The 22,245-nt window shown below is 39.3% G+C and overlaps 1 protein-coding gene across 4 annotated transcripts in view; it reads left to right on the forward strand.

Annotated features, from left to right (window-relative positions):
- Nucleotides 1-22,245, forward strand: part of Sec23ip (SEC23 interacting protein) — a 44,185-nt gene that overhangs the window by 16,732 nt on the left and 5,208 nt on the right. For 2 of the 4 annotated variants that reach the window (XM_047553546.1, XM_047553547.1), the window contains exons 9-18: nt 724-932; nt 1,283-1,401; nt 1,995-2,147; nt 4,456-4,551; nt 8,231-8,428; nt 12,719-12,874; nt 13,240-13,342; nt 15,057-15,242; nt 15,891-16,053; nt 16,604-16,705. In XM_047553546.1, coding sequence (XP_047409502.1) covers nt 724-932; nt 1,283-1,401; nt 1,995-2,147; nt 4,456-4,551; nt 8,231-8,428; nt 12,719-12,874; nt 13,240-13,342; nt 15,057-15,242; nt 15,891-16,053; nt 16,604-16,685 — 1,465 coding nt within the window. In that variant the 3' untranslated portion in view covers nt 16,686-16,705. Of the gene's footprint in view, nt 1-723; nt 933-1,282; nt 1,402-1,994; nt 2,148-4,455; nt 4,552-8,230; nt 8,429-12,718; nt 12,875-13,239; nt 13,343-13,819; nt 13,966-15,056; nt 15,243-15,890; nt 16,054-16,603; nt 16,706-22,245 lie in introns of those variants that run through there. The other 2 variants (XM_047553548.1, XM_047553549.1) reach the window with 2 other exon arrangements.

Raw genomic sequence — 22,245 nt, forward strand, 5'->3', positions numbered from 1 at the left:
TATGGTTCTTTGTTGCACAACACTGTTACATTGTAGACCATTTAGCATCTCTAGTCTGAATGATACTAAATGGTAGCAGTGCTCACCAGGGACTGTGATAAATAAAAACACCCCACTCAATTTTGAATATGCCCATTTGAGAACCACAAATGTGGGTTATATTAATGCTGGCACAGAGGTTAATAACATCTGAATTTTAGTGAACATCATAATGTTTCAGGGCACATGGTTTAATAAAACCAGTCCTACAAACGGCATTCTTTCAGTGATAGGTTTTATGATGGCATTTTCTTTCTCAGTGGATGTTCATGAACTACAGTTTGGTCATTCTCAAATCAGGAAAGATTTTAATTCCATGTAATTCCTTTCTTACTCCATGTGACATTTTCTTCCCATAATTTTTGTCAGATGTCTAGAGTTTCATTTTTTGGAAGTAAAAATGAAATAAAAATCTTTTCATATAACATATTTTGTGTAGCATCTCTTCAGAGAATCCCAAATTTCATAATATAGACATGAACAACTTTTTTGCTTTATCTTAGTTTATGTATAATAACTCTACCTGCAGAATCAACTCATAATTTGTGATATTTATGAACTGATAAATTAATAATGTATTAATTAGTTATACATATTTACTCTGTTTTCAGAGATAAGAATTTAAACTTTTAAAAATCCTTAGATCGAAGGTACTGACAATATACTTTTTTCCTTTTTAAACAGGAATATCAAGAAAATCACTTTGCCAAGTATTGGTCGTTTTCGTCACTTTACCAATGAGACCTTGCTAGATATTTTATTTTATAATAGCCCCACCTACTGTCAGACAATTGTGGAGAAAGTAAGTGTGGAAATAAACCGTCTCCATGCACTCTTTATGAGTCGGAATCCAGACTTTAAAGGAAGAGTCTCTGTTGCTGGTCACAGTTTAGGTAAAGCTGTTAAATATACACACTGTAAATGTAATCTTTAAGTTGTTACTGCTTTTGTTGTGGATAACATCCTTAGTACAGAACTGAATTACACATCTTAACCTCTATAAAGGGCAGAAATGAATACTTTCGAGTTTAGATTCTGCCTTTTTTCCTCACATTTAATACATAGGAATGCCATATATTTTAACTTATTCTGCTGTTTGATAAAACAAGAATATTGATTATCAGGTCTTGATTAACGTAATTTTTGGATAACTTCTGCCTAGGGACTTTGATAAAAAATTTTGTTTAGTATTATAAAAGCACATAGCAAATACATTATAAAGCAAAATACTTCTTTTTCTTAGGTTCTTTAATATTGTTTGATATCCTATCTAATCAAAAAGATTTGAATTTCTCAAAGTCTCCTGGACCTCTTGCTGTTGCTAATGGAGTTGTGAAGCAGCCGCATTTTCAGGACAAGCAGGTATGTCTGCACACGACCCTGTTGGCATTGAGATTTAGAGCTGAAGCTGGACTGTTTTCTTTTTTTTTAATTTTTTTTTTTTTTTTTTTTTTTAATTATTGTTGTTTGCAGTACTGGGGATCGAACTCAGGGGTACAATACCACTGAGTCACACCCCAGTCCTTTCTTTTTTTTTTTTTTTTGCGGTGGTGGGGATCGAACCCAGGGCCTTGTGCTTGCAAGACAAGCACTGTACCAACTGAGCTATCTCCCCAGCCCTGGACTGTTTTCTGAAACTGTTTTTATTTATCAGAAGGTTCAGAAGTATAAAGGAGTCATATGACTTATTTTAAAAATTTCTCTTTCCCTTATGGATTATAAACGTAAATGTATAAGTTTATGATTTTTAAGAATATAAAGAAAATTATAGAAAATAGGAACACAAGCAATTTATTGAGTTTATGTGTTTTGAAACATTCAAGCACTGGGTGGCAGACTACCTAAAATTAGGATTTGCCGATAGGGCAAAATTGTTTAAGATTTTCTGTAATCAGGAGACATTTTATGGGCGTTTTTCTAAGCTTTGTAATGTTGCCCCCCTTTTTTTTATGAAGGTGCATGAGGAATCAAAACTGACTTTGGATGAGTCCTGTGACCTCCATGTTGAGGATGAAGAAGTCCTAACTTTGCAAGAAACTCTGGAAGTGCTTAGTCTCTCTGAATATGTTAACACTTTTGAGAAGGAAAAGATCGATATGGAATCTCTGGTACTGATGTTAATTAGATTCATTTTTTAAAAATTATTTTTCCTGTGTGTAAGATTGAAAACTAACAATGATTTAAAATTTTGCTTATGTCAAAATTTATTCCTGATAGGTAGACCTAAATGTTAAAAAAATTAAAAAGAGCCGGGCACAGTGGTGCAGGCCTGTAATCGCAACGGTGAGGCACCAAGCAATTCTGTGAGACCCTGACTCTAAATAAATGACAAAATAGGGCTAGGGTGTGGCTCAGTGGTTGAGTGCCCTGAGTTCAATTCCTAGTACCCACCCCCACCAAAAAATCAAAAGAACAGGAGAATTATTAACAAACAGTAATGCGTGAAGGCTTTTCTACGTATGACGCAAAATCCTGAAGCCATAAAAGAAAACAGTGCAGAGCAGCAGGTGCCAACAGCTACACTGCAGGCTGAGGGTGGACGAGGAAAGCTATTTGAAGCACATGTTCCAAATAGAGGACTCCTTTTCCTTAGTATTCACAGCTTCTGCAAAGCTATTGGTAAGAAAGTAATAGGTAAACAGACAAAGGATATAAGAAGATGATTTGTAGAAAAGGAAATAACCAATGGCTTCTTACCATATAAATACTCAGTAGAGAAATGCAAATTAAAAGTGCAGTGCCTTTTTTTTTTTTAAAGCCTCTTAGTTTGACAAAAATAGATTTATAATAGACTGTTTGGCCAGGATAAGGAGGGATAGGTTCTGTTATGTATTATCGGTGAGCATGTACAACTTCTGTGGAGGTCAGTTTTGCAACATCTTTTTAAAAAATTTTTATTATTTTTTTTGGTACTGGGGGTTGAGCTTGGGCACACAACCACTAAGCCACATCCCCAACCCTATTTTGTATTTTATTTAGAGACAGGGTCTCATTGAGTTGCTTAACACCTTGCTTTTGCTCAGGCTAGCTTTGAACTTGCAGTCTTCCTGCCTCAGTCTCCAGAGCTGCTGGGATTACAGGCATGTGGCACTGCACCCAGCTCATCTTTTTTTTTTAATAACTTTATTTTTTTCTGTGGTGCTAAGGATTGAACCCAGTGCCTCACACATGCTAGGCAAGCACTCTGCTATTGAGCCACAACCCCAGCCCTGCAACATCTTTTAATTAATTAATTGTTTTTTGACATGGTCTCACTGTGTTGCTCAGGCTGATCTTCAGCTCTTGGGTTCAAGTGATCCTCCCACCTCAGCCTCCCAAGTATTTGGGGTTATAGCCAGCATGTGCCAGTGCACCCAACTCTGAAATAAACAGCTTTTAAAATACCCTTTGCTCTACCAATTTTACTGCCAGAAATATTTTCTATAGCAAAATATTCACACAAGATTATCTATGAGGACACATAATGCAGAGCTATTGGTAACATAGTGAAAACTTAGAAACACCTTCCGTGCTCGCTAGTAGGAGCCAAGGGGACATCAACCCAGTGGAGTGACACACCTGGCAGCAGGTGCATTAATGAGGTGGTCACAGGGATGCCGATCTCTTGGATATGTGTGGTGAAAAGAATAAAGTTCAGTGCTGTGTGTATATAAGCTCCATACACAAGCACAAAAATATACATGTGGATGCTGTGTGCACATAAAATATTTCTGCAGGAGAGCAAATTTTGAGCAGTTGTTGCTGAGAGGGGAGCTGGGTGGTTGAGACAGGGATGGAGGGAAATGACTTTATTATATGTTTGACTGTAGCTTTGGAATTTGCTACAACATGTATGTATTTTCTATTAAAAATAATAGTGGGCTGGAATTGTAGCTCAGTGGTAGAGCACTTGCCTAGCATGTGTGAGGCCCTGGATTTGATTCTCAGCACCACATATAAATAAATAAACGAAGGTCCATTGACAACTAAAAAAAAAAAATAATAATAATAGAATGTTTTAGGTAGATGGGTAAGGTTTTATAGCTTGAACTAATCTCTTATTTAAAAACAAAGATATTAACTTTTAAAAGTTGACTGGCAGCCAGGTGTGTTGGCATATGCCTGTAATCCCACATGCTCAGGAGGCTGAGGCAGGAGGATTGCGTGTTCAAAGCCAGCCTCAGCAAAAGCAAGGTGCTAAGCAACTCAGTGAGATTTATCTTTAAATAAAATACAAAATAGGGCTGGGGATGTGCTCAGTGGTTGAGTGCCCCTGAGTTCAATCCCTGGTAAACCCCCCACCAAAAAAAAAAAAAAAAAAAAAGTTGGCTGTCTCTTAGGTTGCTTTAGATGATGTCATTTATAATTTTCACATTCTCATTTCAGTTTGCCTATCTCTAGAATGATTAATAATGTGCTTGTTTGTTTCTTTTAAAGCTTATGTGTACAGTTGATGACCTGAAGGAGATGGGAATACCCCTTGGACCAAGAAAGAAGATAGCTAACTTTGTGAAACTTAAAGCAGCCAAACTGGTAAGGTTCATTTCCACTTTCATTGTGTGAGCAGCACATTTTTATTTTAGAAATGTTTAATACTTCTGTGATTAGGCAAGCTAGTTTGCTCACATCTACAGCATGGTCATGGAACTGATGGAAACCCAGACTTGAGTTGGTCAGAACTGGGTTTAAATCCAAATCAGGCCAACTGGCCATCCTGGTTTTCCTGGGACTGAGGCTTCCCAGGCCACAGGGCTTTCTGTTTTAAAACTGGTGTTCAATGATTTCCCAGTACAAAACTGGTGACATTCTGGTCAAATAGATGAGTCGGTTGCCCCGACTCCCAGTTCAGCTGCTTGTTAACTGCACGCTCATAGGAAATGGGTTTAGTTTCTCTGGCCTCTGATCCCTTTGTTTCTGAAGTGTGGGGGAGAGGTTGGTTGGAGTGAGCAAGAATTGGTGCTTGTGGAGCTCTCCCTGTGGCAGCTACTCGCTTCTTGTTCTATCTCCCCATCTAGAGAGGTGAGGAAGCGCGTGCTGAAATCTCACCAAGTAACAACCAAACAACAAATTTTACTGCACAATAAAGCAACAACTAAAGAGCGTTTTGAAAAAAACAGCTGTATGTGGTGGTGCATGCGTGTAATCCCAACAACTCACGAGGCTGAGGCAGGAGGATCAGAAGTTTGAGGCCAGCCTCTGCCACTTAGTGAGGCCCTAAGCAAATTAGTGAGACCCTGTCTCAAAAAGTAATAAGGATGGGGATGTGGCTCAGTGGTTACCCCCCTACACCAGTACAAAAAACAAAAAACAAACCTTGGAAAAACTTGTTTTTATTTGATTTTCATTTATTGATCAAATTAATTTTGTGGAGATTTTTCTAATTAGTTAGAAAAATTATACAATAGGTGGCCATTTTATTTTTATTGTTACCAGCATGGTCTCTGATGGTCCTAATCCCTTTGTTTTTGTTGTCACGGTGCTGGGGCTTGAACCTTGGGCCTCATACATGCTAGGCAAGTGCTCTCTCCCTGAGCACACTCCCAGCCCTGATCCTTTCCTCTTTTGGTCTTCTCAGATTCTGTTATTTTTGGATATACCACTTCTTTATTGAAATTTGATTAGAAATGAATTTTTGATGATTAGCTTAGGGAATCGAGTCAGCATTTTACTAAATATCTTTTAGATCAGACACTATGCTCGAATCTTGGGATTTGAAGATGAACCACAAGTGTGCCATCCAGTTAGTGGGAGAGAGTTGACCACAAGTGCAACATATGAGGGTACTCTCTGCACTGTCCAGGACCAGGCCAGGGGTGGCAGTCCTGGTTGTTGAGAGGGGACTGTGGTTGGTGAGAGAATGCTTCCCCAAAGTGCTGACACTGGAGCTTGAGGACGGGGAAGATGTGGGAAAGACCTTCCAAGAGCAGGCAGGGTTTCCCTACAGCTGAAAAGGAGAGGGAAGGAAGGTTCCAAAGGCCCCACTCCCAGGTGTGAAGTTGGATTCTCTCTTAGACGGGTGGTTACCAGACAGCAGTGCAGCTGTGAAAGGCATGTGTTTTTAAATAGGCAGCAGTCAGCACTGACTTGCTGATCAGTTCTCCCCAGGTCAGGATTGAAACCAGAGGAGCTGTATCTTCAGGCCCTCCATTGTACCCTTAATTTTATTCTGTAAAAAAGGATGAGTGGAAAAGTGTTCTGTAGTTCTTGAATAATTTCTAAGAGCCTGTTTTAGAAACTACAGTTGCTTGGATGTATAAATTATGACATTATAAAAATGTTTTGAAATGAATGAAAATCTGTAATGTGATCTTATTTTTTATATTCAGAAGTAATTACTTTGGATGAACCATGGTGTGTTCTTGGCTGAGCTGCTGTTTGTGCTGTGTTGCCAGATCAAGATAAGATATGGGGTGTCCTGTTGACTTAATGTCACTGAAACAGTGGGACCAAAATCAGCCAATTATTTTATAGTAAAGAGATCAAAATATATGTGTCCCATGTGCTGTTTTTCCTTTGTAAATAGTTTTAGTGATTTTCTTTTGAAAAGTAATAGTTTTTAGGGTTGACATTGTTTTTAGTTAAGTATTTATATGTTGATTCACTTAGAAAAACATTGCATATAATTTTAGGGGAGCAAAATAGCTCTGGCAATAGGTCAGTTTATGATCTAAATGGTTCCCTTTAGCCATTTAGAATGTTAAGTTCTATGAGTATAATATGTAGTAAGTCTGAGTGAGAAGCATATTTAAGCTGAAGAACCCTGAAAATGCTCTTTTTAGATTTCAGCTTTAAACTTATGCTGCCTCAAAGACAGGGGTCTTATCTCTTAATCAAACCTTCCAAAACACTGATGATGGAATCAGTTAAAAGCTGGCTGAGTTTTCATTTTTCTATGTTGTCTCTTGTATTAACCAGTTGGATTTATGATTCCTTAGTATTTAGAATTAATTAGCAGATAGACTAGTTGGACCAACTATTTGTTTAGTCAGTCTGTTCAGAAACTAGTCAACATAGTTGCTTGGCATGTGCGTATAATCCCAGTGACTCAGGAAGCTGCAGTGGGAAGGATGCAAGATTGAGGCCAGCCTCAGCAATTTAGTGAGGTCCTGAGCAACTTAGCAAGTCTCTGTCTCAAAATAAAAAGGAAAGGGACTGGGGATGTAGCTCAGGGCTAAGGACTTCTGGGTTCGTCCCCAGCACCACTCATAGACATACCCACAAAACAAAAAACAAAACCCAAAGACCTGGAGACCAGACCTAGAGACCTAGAGACCTTTCTCTAGGGCTTCTGAAACCTACAGAATAGATGACTGCCCATGACAAGTGTTTCTGTTCCCCCAGCATTGCCGAATTGAGGAGGTAGTTACCACCAGGAATGGCTTTTGTTGATGGAAATGCATAGATCTTGAAAGTTTTGTGCAGTAAGTTTTGATGGTGGTATTCACCTGTGTAATCATCACCTGAAACAGAACACACCCATCTCTTAGGTAGCTCCTTCATGCTGCGTACTAGCTAACCCCTCCCTCCGTAAACCACTGTCCTGATTTCTAGAAATTCATTTAAGTAGAATCAACGATGTTTGGTTATAGTATTTGTTCTGTATCTGCCCTGTTATACTTAAAATAATGTTTTTGAGGGGCTGGAGGATGTAGATCTGTGGTAGAGCACTTGCCTAGCATGCACAAGGCACTGAGTTTGAGTTTCAGCACTACAAATACATAAAATTGCAAATCTTTAAAAGAGTATTTTAGGGATTCATCAAGATAGACAGTATTTACCTGGACATGGTGGAGCATACCTGTGATCCCAACTACTTGGGAGGCTGAGGTAGGAAGATCACAAGTTCCCGGCTGGTCTGGGCAATTGACCAAAAAAGGGCTGGAGTGTAGTTCAGTAGTGCTCTGGGTTCAATCCCCAGTACTAGTGGGGGGAGCCAATACTTCAATTTAATTTTAACTCTTTAGCTGTAAACTACTTTTTTCTTTTGTAATCTTTTTTTCTTAAGAATTTTAAAGTAAATTATAGATGTCATGGCATTTTTTCCCTGAATGGTTAGTATGTGTCTGAGAAGGACATTTTTATCATGGCCTCAGTGCCGTGTCACGCCTGTGTTACTCTCCATTCCTTAATATTGAGGTAGCATGGTTTCCAGTGATAACTGAGAACTGAACTTTTCTTCAGTATTATGTTGTGACATTTCTGTATTTCACAGGAACAGAAAAAAGCAGCATCAGAAAAGAAGGCAATGACGGCTGCGTCAGCAAAAGGACAAGATGAAAGTGCTCAGAAAACTAAAGAAATGGCATCTATCCCTTCAGAATCTAGTGAATCGAAGAGGAAACTTCCAGTTGGTGCTTACGTTTCTTCTGTGCACATTGATTATGAGTCTTTTGAAGTTGGCACTGGACAGGTGAGTTTACATTTTTTATGTTGGAATGAGAACATCTTTATCATTTGGGTTGGCTGTACATTCCTTAACTATTTATATAACATTTATTTGGGACTGTATGGAGAAAACCGATTTTCTTCTACTATTTTATGCTTTTTATAATGTTCATAGTAAGAGTTTGAACCTCTATAGAACCTATCATCTACCTTTTGAAATTAACTTTCACTTTTTCCAACACTCATAATTTTTCTATTTTTTTGTACCAGAAATTGAACCAAGGGCCACTTTGCCACTGAGTTATATTCTCATTCCTTTTTATTTTTTTAATTTTAAGATAGGGTCTTGCTAGATTGCTGAGGCTGTCCTCAAATTTGTGATCCTCCTGCCTCGGCCTCCTGAATCATTGGGATTACAGATATGTGTCACTGTGCTTGGCCCCACACTCACCATTTTATCCCATTAGTCTCATTACCACTAATCAGAAGTGACTATGTTAGAAAATTATGTTCAGATTATACCTAAATTTCTATGTGAGAAATGTGCTGTATTCACTCAATTTATGTTTTCTAGTGTTCACAATTCTTGCTTTGGGGCAAAATTCTTATAAAAATTGATCAAGTAGTTGATAATGCTGCATTTTATATTATGCTTTCATATACTTGTATCTCACTGGCTTAGAAAGTCCTTTTAGACAGTGTTGCTTTTAGTGTATTTACAGTTGTAGATCACAAGTTAGTTCATGAAGACACGCAACTTGGTGTTTACCCTACCTCATTTAAAATTTTAAGCCCATTTCATTCTTACTGGTTGCATTTTAAAAAATAGCTCTTTTTCAAACATAAGCAAACTTATCAGACATTAACAAATAAAGGGCAAATGTTTTCTCACCTCTCTTTGAGAGCCGAGAGTATAGAGGTCTGTGAGCTGCTAGGATTCTCAGGACACACCTCTCTGGGAGGGGACCTTGTTCATGACACTGGAGTCATCTCCTTATAGTGTTAGGACAGTAAAAGAAAAGGAATCTACCCGGCTTGGTCCAGTTAGGGAAATTCCAAGGAGTGATTTTGACTGACCTGGTTTGAGTTCATTCTGGACCAGCTGGTAGCCTGGGACATGGCTGTAAATTGACACAGCCCAGGTCACATGCCACCTCTGTGGTTGGTGCACTGAGGCAGGCAGGCAAGATCTGTAACCAAAGAGTTGTTGGACTATACAAATAATAGCCACAAGTGTACATCATGCATGGCCAGAAAGCACAGAAACCAGCTAAATACCATCAATTATTTGAGCAAGGCCTTCAGACTTTCGTTTGGACATTTACCTACATATATATTTTAACCAAAATGAGAAAATACTACATATAGTATTTTATTAAAACATCCTGTTGTTTTCAAACAGTGTATAATAAGTATATTCCCATATAAGTAAATATGCCTCCAGAACTTCATTTTAAATGACTACTGGGATTTTTAATCAGTGGAAGGATAATTATGTATTCTGTCATTTCCTTATTACTGGATATGCTAGTTTTCAAGGGCTGCCAAAACAAATACACATCCTGGGTGGCTTTGTTTTTTTTCTTTTTGCGGTACCGGGGATTGAACCAGGGACTTGGGCTTGTGAGGCAAGTGCTCTACCAACTGAGCTAGATCCCCAGCCCCTGGGTGGCTTTGAATGTGGACATTTATCTCACAGTCTGAGGCCGAGTCTAGTTGTTTGCAGTGCCATGCTTCCTCTGAAACCCGTGTAGAAGTCCTTCCTTGTGTCTTCTAGCTCCTGGTGGTTTCCAGGCTGTCTTCAGCTCTCCTCGGCTTATAGACCATCTCTCCAGTCCTCCATTTTTATGTCACGTTCTCTCTGTCTCTTCCCTGGCCTTGAACTTGAGATCCTTTCCTCTGTGTGTTGAACTTGTGTCTCTTTTCCCTGTTTATAACAACACTGGTCGTATCGGACTAGGGTCCATCATAGTGATCTCATTTTAACTTGATTACCTTTTAAAGGATTATTTTTTAAGGTAATGGGGGTTAGAACTTTTTATCTTTTTTGAGAGGACACAAGTTCAGCCTATAGCATTGCACCATTTAGGCAATTTTCCATTTTTTATTCTATTTTTTCTTTGTTTACAGTACTGGGCATTATACCTAGGGATGCTGTACCACAGCTACATTCCTAACCCTTTTTATTTTTTAATTTGAGACAGTCTCGTCAAGTTGCTGAGGCTGGCCTTGAACTTGAGATCCTCCCACCTCAGCTTCCCGAGTCTCTGGGATTATAGGCTTGCACTGCCGTGCATGGCTGTTTTTCACACACAAGCAATTCAGTGATAAACATTTAAAAACCAACTTTCTGTGAATATTCTTTATTACTCCTTTCAGTTAAATTGGGAGAAGCAGGGTAGTTGGGCCAAAAGATTGCACATGAAAATTCTGATAATTTCTATACTTCTGGAAGGTACCTGTTTGCCTTCCACTGGCAGATCCCTCATCTGTCCCTTGCCAGTACTGGCATAATTGTTCTTCTCTCTCTCTCTCTTTTTTTTGGCGTGTCAGGAGTGGAACTCAGGACCTCCCTCAGCCATGCTCAGCAAGGGTTTTCCCACTGAGCCACACTCCCAGCCCCCATTCTCCTGTAAAAATGTGTAGCACTTTCACTTTAATAACTTACTTCTAAATAAATATTTTACATGAAAATAGGTTTTTTTTGGGTGCTGGGGATCGAATGAAAATAGGTTTTTACCTTTTTTTTTAGTAATTCATTTATGTTTCTGATAAACCAGTAGGGAAAATAGTATCACATTATATTTTTTTGAGTACTTGAGAGGTTAGATATTTTCTTATAGATTTTTAAAGCATTTTTCTTTTGTGAACTGCTGGTTTTTTTGCCTATTTTCTATTGGATTTGTTTTTTCTTTACTAATATTTAAGAAATCTGTATATATCAATGCTGTTTGCTCTTATCATATATGTTGTAAATGTTTTTTCAGTTTATATATTTCTTTTAAACCCTACCTTTCTTTTTTTTGTGTGGGAGAACCAAACTATTGCATTTGCAAATAGGCAAACCTAGGGTTATGATGTCCAGATGGTTGTAGGGGTCACCCAGCATGGTAGAGCCTTGGATTTGGAGTTAGAAGTGCTGGACTGTCTTCTTTCTGTCACTCACTGGCCATGTGCCCCTGGGTGAGTCACATACCTCACACTCTCCATCTGAGAAGTAAGCATGGTGAGTCTTGCCTTATCTCCTTTTGGTGGACCTTTGTTGCACACTTGTGTTATGCCATTCATTGTTCTTTGTAGAAGCTCAAGACACTAAAATGAAAAAGACATTGTCCTGCCACTGAGAAGGAAATGGAAGAGCTATACAATTGTTACTTTCTCTTGAGAGAACAATTGTGTGCAATCTTTCAGGGAAAGTCATTTTTCTGACTGAAGGAATTTGCCTTAACTAGAAAGGATGGAAATTATAATAGACGTAGCCCTCATGAAGAGGTTAACTTGCCCAAGGTCACACAGTGTGTTAGCTTTTTGTTACTGTGACAAAGATACCTGCGACAGTGGAGGAAATATTTATTTTGACTCATGGCGTCAGGTGTTCTAGTCTTTGCTAGACTGGCTCCATTGTTTTTGGGTCTTTGGTGAGGCAGAGTATCATGTTGGCAGGGAATGGCAGAAAGGCATGGTGGAGCAAAGCTGCTGACTTCAGGATGACCAGGAAGCAGAGAGAGAAAGGAAGGAGGCCAGGAACAAGAGTATACCCTTTCAGGATAGTCCCCAGTGTGACCCAGTTCTTCCTCTTGGCTCCCTCTTAAAATTCCCACCACGTCCCAGTAATGCCATTAGGTAATAAACCTACCAGTGGACCAACCTACTGACAGGGTCAGAGTCCTCATGATCCAGTCACTCTCCAAAGCCTCACCTTGGAGCCCCACACTGCTGACCGGGACCAGACCTTCCACACATGAGCACATTCCAGACTCAAAGCCTAATACAGTGAGTAAAGAGTAGATTCAGACCCAGGGGGTATGACTCCAGATTTCTGCAGTTTTAACCACATTTATGACCATAATTGCTACAGTCATACTTACATACTGGGTTTCTTATACTGGACAGTAAATAAAATTGTAGCCAGAGGATGTGGTAGACTGAAGATTTTAAGGAGATTTTTCTAGTCCTTTATGGCAGCAACAACTATCCATGAAGAGCATCTTGTGTGTTTAAATTAAATACAACTGCAAGGACACTTGAAAATCCCAAAGAATTTTGCATTTTGTGTTATTGAAATGATCTTTTGTTGCTATCTGCTTTCTTCTAGGTTTCTGTTGTTTACAGCTCATTAGACTTTGAACCAGAGATTTTCTTTGCATTGGGATCTCCAGTTGGTATGTTTCTCACCATCCGAGGAGTGGATAGGATAGACGAGAACTACAGGCTTCCTACTTGTAAAGGATTCTTCAATATTTATCATCCTGTGAGTAAACCGAATTTTCTTTCTCTTTTGAAAAAGATGAAGAGCCTGTCCCTTTTTCCTAATAGGTTCTCAGGTTCTTATTTCTTGGAAATTAATATTAATCTTGAGTTTGTAGGACTTAGTCTTCTGTCCTAAGAGATGTAGTCTGATATTTTCTAATAAACCTTTCTGCCAGAAATCCTTGTTCAAAGAAATAATTCTGTTACTTTGCTTGCAAAGTAATTTTACCTATAGACTTGGAAATCTTAAAATTGCCAGTATTTGAATAAGGAGTAAGAAAAAGGTCAATCTCTGGTTTGCCAGTTATTTTCTTACCCAACTAAGGTATATAACGCAAAACAACTTTTGAATTCTCCTGTTTATAGCTTGATCCAGTGGCATATAGATTAGAACCTATGATTGTTCCAGATTTGGATCTAAAAGCAGTCCTTATTCCACATCACAAAGGCAGAAAAAGACTTCATTTGGGTAAGAAACAAATATAAAAACTTGTAATTCCTGATATCTTGTAATCTGTAATGTATTATGAAAATTTTAATACTAATTTTTTTCTGATAGAATTAATACTACCTAAATATCTGTTTAGTTCAGAAAAAGAAAGAATTTGGAGGAGGTATAAAGAAGTTTGAATGAATCCTTTTCTTGGATTACATTAGTAATAAAGTGATAAGATAAAATTGGACTTTGATAATTTGGTTGCAGGTTTTGAAAGTGAGAAGAAGAGTAACATTTAATGTGATTTTGATGTTGTGTAGGTCAAGAAGAGTGTTGCTAACTAGACATACCTTTCCTATTAAAAAAAATTCCCATGGCAGGGTTGGGAGTAGCTCAGTGGTAGAGCACATTCTTAGCTTTTGTGAGGCCTTGGATCCCGTCCCCAGCACACACACACGTCACTTAGCCTAATAGTTTGATAATTCTTGTTAATTTGTGTCTTATTCCTAGACTTAAAAGATTGAGTGGAAGAGTTGGGACCATGGAGAAAAAAAGGAGAAGTGATCATGTCTTCTTATTTAAAAGTGTTTTTTGCTAGGTTGTGGTGATGCATGCCTGTAATCCCAGCAACTCAGGAGACTGAGGCAGAAGGATGTGGTTCAGTGGCTAAGTACCCCTGGGTTTAATCCCCAGTACCAAAAAAAAAAAAAAAAAAAAAAAAAAAAAAAGTTTTTTTGTATCTATGCAGGAGGCTGAGGCAGGAGAACTGCAAGTTTGAGGCCAGCTTGGACAGCTTGGCAAGACCCTGTCTAAAAAATAAATGAGTATATAGCTCAGTAGTAGAGTGCCCCCTCACCCCAGTTCAATTCCCAGCCCACATACACACACAAGAAGGGTGGGTGGTTAGTGTTTTGTTTGATTGGCTAGTGGCATGGTTTTTAAAAGATATTTACTCTTTGGAAATTAAAATGAGAAATTTGATAACTCTAAAGACCTTCAGTTCCAAATATGATTATTACATAAGAGGAGAAATAATGAGGGAACAGGGATTTCTTTATTTCTAAAGTAGATGTTTAAATTGTAGTTATATCAGAATCTTAAATTTTCAAAACCATTTCACTATTACAAATTAGAAAAGCAGTGATTTTTTTTTTTTATTAGTCTCATGGGCCCATTTTTAAAAAACTTCCAATAAAAAGTGCATATGAATGTTGCTTATTTTTCGAAATATTTAAACTTTTTTTGGATAGGGGAAATTTATAGACTTGGGCTGAATCAAGTTTAGTCATGAAAAAAAAATGACAGAACAAGCTGAGCATGGTGGTGCATACCTATAATCCTAGCAGTTTTGGAGGGTGAGGCAGGAGGTTTGCAATTTCAAAGACAGTCTCAGCAACTTAGTGAGGCCCTAAGCAACTTAATGAGACCCTGTCTCAACGTAAAAAATAAAAAGGAATAGGGATGTGGATGTGGACTCGGGAGGCTGAGGCAGAAGAATATGGCACAGTGGTTAAGCACCCCTGGGTTCAATCCCTGGTACCAAAAAATAAAGATAAAAAACGACAGAATAAGATTCATCACAGCATTTTATCATGATGGACTTTCTGATGGAGATATTCTGTATATTTGGGTTTAAGGGAGGGAGAACAGATTCTCACTCAGATCCTCTGAAGAGAGTCTTAATTTCTGTGACATGGAATTTTACCCAGTGATTGATTAACTTGATGTGTCATCTTGATCTCTTTAGAGTTGAAAGAAAGTCTCTCTCGAATGGGATCTGATTTGAAGCAGGGTTTTATTAGCTCTCTGAAAAGTGCTTGGCAGACACTGAATGAGTTTGCCCGCGCTCATACCTCTTCAACTCAGTTGCAAGAAGAATTGGAGAAAGTTGCCAACCAAATCAAAGAGGAAGAAGAAAAGCAAGTAGTTGAAGGTAAATTTGACATTTGAGGCATTTTCCAGTACAAATGTTTTATATGAATCATAACACTTGTAAATTACTTAATGATGCTTTTCTTCGCTAGTCTGTTTTGTGAAATTGTGTAGACCCTTCCTATAAAGGAGAATTTGTCATGGTAAACTATACCATCAAGTGTATTACTTCAAAATCCAATGTCATTCATTGTTAACTAGGTTTTTAATTGTTAGTTACTGAACTTTTAAACATTTTGTTGAGATTCTTAAGGCCAGAATGGAATATCAGAGTTGAGAAGTGTTTGTATTCAGGCATTTTAAAGACTCAAAGAAATTATCTTCCTGATACTGTTGTTTAATTATGTCCTTATAGACTTCATATGCAATGTCAGGTCATTGTGCCATGATGTGTTTGACTTTCAGATTCTAATTCTATTTCCTTTCTCTCTGCAATGCTTTCTCATCCCTTATCTCCACAACTTCTGTCAGCTGTTGGCTCTTTCTCCTCTCTCTCTCCCTGTTCTTTGGAGGAATGGGGAGTGAGCCTGGTAGCTCCCCAGTTGCTACGTGTGTCAAGCCATATTCTCATTGAGCCCAGAAAGTCAGCTAAAGTCAGAGGATAATGATTAAGTGATTGACTTTGATATTGAAATGGTTTAAATTCTAGCAGAAAAGATTGTTGAAAGTCCAGATTTTTCCAAGGATGAGGACTACTTAGGAAAGGTTGGAATGTTAAACGGAGGCCGCCGAATTGATTACGTTCTTCAAGAAAAGCCAATAGAGAGTTTTAATGAATATCTTTTCGCTCTTCAGAGTCATTTGTGCTATTGGTAAGTATTCTTCACTTTGTTAACATTAGAGTGGACTTTAGGTGCTGGCACATAGCAGCAGTTTAGTTTTAGTGAGTTTTTTTTACTGATTCAATATTTGTCATGGACTATTAATCCAACTCCTGTATATCCCAAATCATTCTTTTTCTCCTTTAATTAAAAAAAAAAATTCAGAATAGAGATACTAAGAAAGGGAATTGGTTTGCAGTATATGCTTCCAACTTGTTATAATCTTTCTAAACTGCATAATTTATCCACAAGGTGGCAGTATGTCACCTACTTTTACTCAGAGATCTTTGGTACTTGCACAGTGTTTTTTAGGAGTCTTTCGTAGTGGGAGTGTGGATTTGGGAAAGCCATTCTTCCCCATGACTTCATCAAGGGCTTGACTGTTCTGTAATTTTTAAGGTTAGCTGTGAGATCACATTGCCTTGCCATCATTTGCTCTCGTTAGAGTTGAATAGAACAACTGAACTGCATTTACCACCTTTTTGCATAGAGTTAATTCTACTAATTGTCTCTTAAGTAAATATGGTTTTCTTTTTGGTAGGGAATCTGAAGATACTGCCCTCTTACTACTTAAAGAAATTTATCGAACAATGAACATTAGTCCAGAGCAGCCGCAGCATTGATCCGACTTCTATTTTACTGTGTGAGTTTATCTCTTTTATATATAAAAAATTTAAATGTTTGCCTTTCTTTTTGTATAGAGCTGATTTTGACTTATGATTTTCTCTTTACTCTTTTCTGATTCCTCGGAGGCATTTTTTTTGTTTGTTTTGTTTAAATTCAGAATATAGACAGTAAGGAAGGCAATTAGTTTGTAGTATGTATTTCTGATTTATTTTAACCTTTTTCCAAATCTTCATAGAATTTAGCTTTTTTTTAAAAAAACAGATCCTGGGAATGTCAGTTAAGAATTCTTTTGGGTATATAGGTCCCATTACTCAGTTTACAACACTTTAAGCGAGTGGAGTTTAATTTTCTTCAGTGACAGGAACGGTTCCTTTGTTGAATGATGCCGTTAAACCCCTGGAATGCTGGGTCTTCCTGTGTCAGTGTCAGCTCCTGCTGTCTTATGGTTATGAGATGCTCCCGTAGTTCCAGTCTTCGTGTTTGTAGCCGTGGCATGAATGAGGAGGAGCAGGGCAGCATCTACCTTGCCTGTTCCTTTAAATTCGAAAAGCAGAAGTGTGGCCAGACTATGGACTCACATCTATGGACTAGTCCCATGTCCACCTAATAAAGGTGACACTCGTAAGTGTTCCCAGTCTTTAGAGAGGGAAGAAATAGAGAAGAGGGGTAAGTCTGTGGTGCATGAGCCAGTCTGTGTTTTTGCCATGCTCTGTGTTCCTAACTGTCCTCCTGAGACACTGGATACCTGTTTTTCATCCCTAGATTATGCATTACTTTTAAAAAGTTAGAAATTTTAAAGCCTTTGAAAGAGTGGAATATGAAGTGCTGACCTCTACATTGCCAAAATCAAAAGTAGCTCCTAGCACATTTTGGCTTCCTGGTATAAATGACAAATGAAGATTCCCTTCAGCCTCCACTTTCTCATTTTAGAGAGGTAACCATTTTCACTGGGGTTTCCTCAGAGAAATTTTTCTGCACATATTCAAGTAAATATTCATGCATTTTAAAATAAAGGGATCTCATTCAATATATTGTCTTGCACCTTGGCTGTTTTCCATCAGCCAGGCAGCTCGCTTGGCATTCCGATAGCGTGTGTGCGACATTGTCGTTCTCTTTATTGGCTGTGTATAATCCATTGTCTGACTGAGTGCCATCTGTTTAGCCAGTTTCCTTTTAGTGAACATTTAGATAATTTTCAGTGTTTTTTTTTTAATGCCGTATATTAGGAAGTCTTAGTCAACAGAATAGTTTGGTCTAAAAAACCATTTCATAATCACACCATATATTATTTTATTAGTTCCCACCATTTCTGATATTATAATATTAAAATAAACTGAATGTAATGTCAGAAGCTTATCACAGTCCAGATTTTCACTTGATTGACAAATATTTATCCAGTACCTGCTGTGTGTCAGGCACCCATTTTTGTGTTGGGGATGAGTGGTCAACAAGATTGCATTCTCACCTTCAAGGGATTTACCTTCTACAGGGAGAAGATTGACAGTAAACCTGAACCCTAATGCACAATTTCAAATATTGGTAGGTTTGGTGGGAAAGATTAAATTGGAAGTGATAGAGGGTGACTAGGTTATTTTTGTCAGCTTTTTTGCTGCTTCATCTAAAGGACCCGACCACGACAATTGTAGAGGAGAAAAGGTTTATTTAGGGGCTCGTTGTTTCAGAGGTCTTAGTCCATAGAAAGCCAGCTCCATTCCTCGGAGCTTGAGGTGAGGCAGAACATCATGGTGGAAGAGCGTGGCAACGGGAAGCAGCTCACACCATCAGGAAGCAGAGAGAGAGAGAGAGACTCCACTCTCCAGATACAAAATATATACTCCATAGCCACACCCCCAATGAACCACTTCCTCCAGCCACACCCCACCTGGCTTCAGTCACCACTCAGTTAACCCCATCAGGGGTTAATTCACTGGTTATGTTAAGGCTATCACCCAATCATTTCTTCTCCAAACCTTGCATTATCTCACACATGAGCTTTTGGGGGAACCACATCTAAACCATAACATGGGGGTTATTTCCAGGAAATGCCTGGCTGAGGTTGATGACATTTGAGTTGAAATTTGAATGTTGGGTGAGAAGGAGGTGGACATGTGAGGGGACGGGGAAGAACAATCCAACAGCAGGAAGAGCAGCTGCAGAGGTCTTGGGGGAGCAGACAGTGTAGCTGGACGCGTAAGTGAAGGCGGAGTGGGGGGTGAGGGGTCAGAGAGGGAGGCAGGTTTGATTTCAGGTTCTTGTGGGGTGAAAACACTGCAGGCTTTTCAGAAGAGGAGTGACATGATTTGGTTTCTCTTTAGAAAGCTTGCGGGGTGCTGGGTGGAGGGTGTCCTGTTAGTGGGTCCAGAAAGGAGCGGGGAGGTTAGTTAAGAGGCTGGTGGTGACTGACTCGGGCACAGTGTAGCCACAGTGAGAGGTGTTGCACTGGGATCTGTCCTGGAGGAAGAGAAGTTCATGACTTACTGATGAATTTGCTGGGGGATATGGGGGAAAGAAGAACTCGAGATAGCTCTTAGGGCTTTGACGTGAGCAATCGGGTGGACGACGTGCATTTCCCTGGCAAGGTTGTGGTGGGAGCAGTGTGGCGGGGTGTGGGGCGTGGGGATGAGTAGTTCGTTTGGTCCAGTCAGTAGTTAATGATGTTGGCTTGAAGCTTAGAGAAAAGCTCGGCTTAAGATAACTTTGGTGTCACGAGCCTCTACTTGCCATTTGAAGTGCAGACTGGGTGAGTTCACCTAGAATAAGTTACGGGTGGAGAAGGAGGAGCCAGTGAAGTCAAAGAAAACCCAGGGGTTTGTGATCTCAAGGAAGCTGAGGGAAGATTGCTTCAGTCAGTGTCAGGTGCTGCTGAGAGGTTAGACAAGAAGAGGACCGAGGACTGGCCATGGGATTCAGGAAGAGATGGGGCATCACTGGTCTTTGACCAGTGCCGTTTTAATGTCTTTGCAGGAGTCTAGGTGGTTGAGAAGAGGTGGGGGATTAGTGAGGAAGGAGCTCTGCTGTAAACAGTGTGGAAGTAAGGCAGGGGGGGCGGCGGATGGTAGTAAGGTGTGCTGATTGCCAGCGGGAATAAGTACCCCAGTACCAAGGGGGAAATTGATGACGTAAGTGTGTGAGGGGCTACTTGAGGGAGGAAGTGTTTGGGAAGGAGTGAGGTGTGAGGCAGGGGGCAGTGTAAGGTGGCGCGTCGAGCCTTGGGAAAGGAGCCTCCCTGCCCTGGAGAAGGGCGTAGGGTTCAGACAGATGGCAGATGGGAGGGGGCGGGTTCTGGGGTTGCTTCAGCTTTCTCTCTGAAGTGTGTAGGAAGGTCGTCACCAGTAGCGGGCTTGAGAGCTTGGAGGAGAGAGGAGCAGATGGTATCATCTCTGTGGGAAAGGGGATTGACCAGCCGAGGGTATTAGGGTTGTGTTGCAGGCCTGAATTTTGGTATTTGGTCATACCTTTGAAGTGAGTTCAAAATTTGGTATTTTGGTCATGTATTTGAAGTGAGTTCAGTTGGCACATTTGCCTGACTTTTCTCAAGCAATGTTCTGCAGCTTGGGAGAGGTTCAGAGCAAGCAGGAATTTAAGTTTGCCAGGGTTAGGAGTTAGCCGATAAGCGGGATAGGAATGGGAGGTGACAGAGAGTTGGTGGCAGGTAGAGGTTAGAGACTGGAGTGGGGAACACCCCAGGCAGTGATTGGAAGATGGAATGGGAGGATTTGGTTGGAGAATGGTGCCTTTAGGAGTGTGGCTTGCTGAGGTCATGCCGGGCAAGGGCACGCCCCGAGATGGAGTTGGTCGGTGCTGTCACACTGTGAAACAAGTGCTGTGTGCACTTGAAGCTGCTTTCAACAGCAGTCACAACAGTGACTTGTACTGCAACCTTAGTCTCTTTATGGGTGGATTACATTTTTTGATTTCCGAATGTCAAACCGACCTTGCATCCCTGGGATGAACGCAGGGTTTACCATGGTGCATCGTCTTTTGAATGTATTTTGTATGTGGTTTCCCAGTATTTTATTAAGAATTTTTGCATCTGTGTTTATCAGAGATATTGGTCTGAAGTTTTTCTACCCTTGATGTGTCTTTGTCTAGTTTTGGTTATCAGGGTGATACTAGCTTCATAGAATGAATTTGGAAGGGTTACTTCCTTTATTTTGTGGAATAATTTGAGGAAGATTGGTGTTAGTTCTTCTTTAAAGGTCTGATGGAACTTGGCTAAGAATTTATCCAGTCCTGGGCTTTTCTTTGTTGGTAGACTTTGTTGGTATCTTCAGTTTCATTACTTGAAATTGATCTGTTTAAATTTTCTGTATCCTCCTGATAACATTTGGGTAGGTTAACTCTAGAAATTTATTGATGTCTCCAAGATTCTCTAATTTATTGGAGTATAAAATTTCAAAATAGTTCCTGATTTTCTCACAGATTTTAATAATCTGAGTTTTGGTTAACTTGCTTAGGGTTTATCAATTTTGTTTATTTTTTCAAAGAAACAACTTTATTTTGTTGATTTTGTTGGATTTTTTAAAAAATTCAATTTCATTGACTTTGACTCTGATTTTAATTATTTCCAGTCTTCTGCTGATTTTAGTTTTGGTTTTACTTCTTTTTCTAAGGCCTTGAGATGTAAGACTATAGAAAAGAGCTGGGTATGGTATGTGCCTGCCCCCAACTGCTTAGGAGGCTGAGGCAGGAGGATTGCATTTTAGAGACCAGCCTGGGCAACTTGCTGAGAATCCGTCTCAAAATTAAAAAAAAAAAAGAAAAGAAAGAACTGGGGCTAGGACCCTATGGTAGAGTACCCCTGGGTATCACACACACACAAAACAAAGAAAGTAAATACCGGAAAGAATAAGCAGCAGCAGAAACCACCCATAATCTTACCAAACAAAAATGTTAAAGTTTTTCTAAGTCTGTTTTAATTGTTTGCTATTTTATAGCTTGTTTTTTCTGCTTAAGATGTTGTATAATTTTCCCACATCAGTCTATACCATGTGCGTTTGTGTGTGTTTGTGGGTCTGGGGTATAGTTGCAGTGCTTGTTTGCTTTTCTGAATGGATTATATAAACCCTTGATTTAGCTTTTTGAAGTGACAGAAGTGACGGATCATCTTTTTTTAAGAATCTTTTAAAAAATATTTATTTAGTTGTTGATGGACATTTATTTTTTTGTTTCTTTATATGCGGTGCTGAGAATTGAACCCAGTGCCTCACACATGGGAGGCAAGCACTCTGCACTGAGCCACAACCCCAGCCCAGAAGGACCATCTTATTTTTGTATCCTTCCATACTTCTGCTTACACACAGTAAAATTTTTTGTTTTTAAAAAAGGCAAATGATGGCAAAGTGATGCAAGGGGCTTACCTTGTATCTTGGAGAGTGTTTCATATCCGGGTACCATCTGTCCATCCGTATATCCATGCATGCATCCATCCATCTATCCAGGCACCCATCCATCTGTCCATGGATCCATCTTGTGGTTTTTTGAGTGCCTTACGAAGTGCCAGGCACTAGTCCAGGCACTGGAGTTCACAGCAGTGGACTAGTCTCTGCCCTCAAG

The sequence above is a fragment of the Sciurus carolinensis genome, chromosome 5, assembly GCF_902686445.1.
Source record: "Sciurus carolinensis chromosome 5, mSciCar1.2, whole genome shotgun sequence".
Taxonomy (NCBI): Eukaryota; Metazoa; Chordata; class Mammalia; order Rodentia; family Sciuridae; genus Sciurus; species Sciurus carolinensis.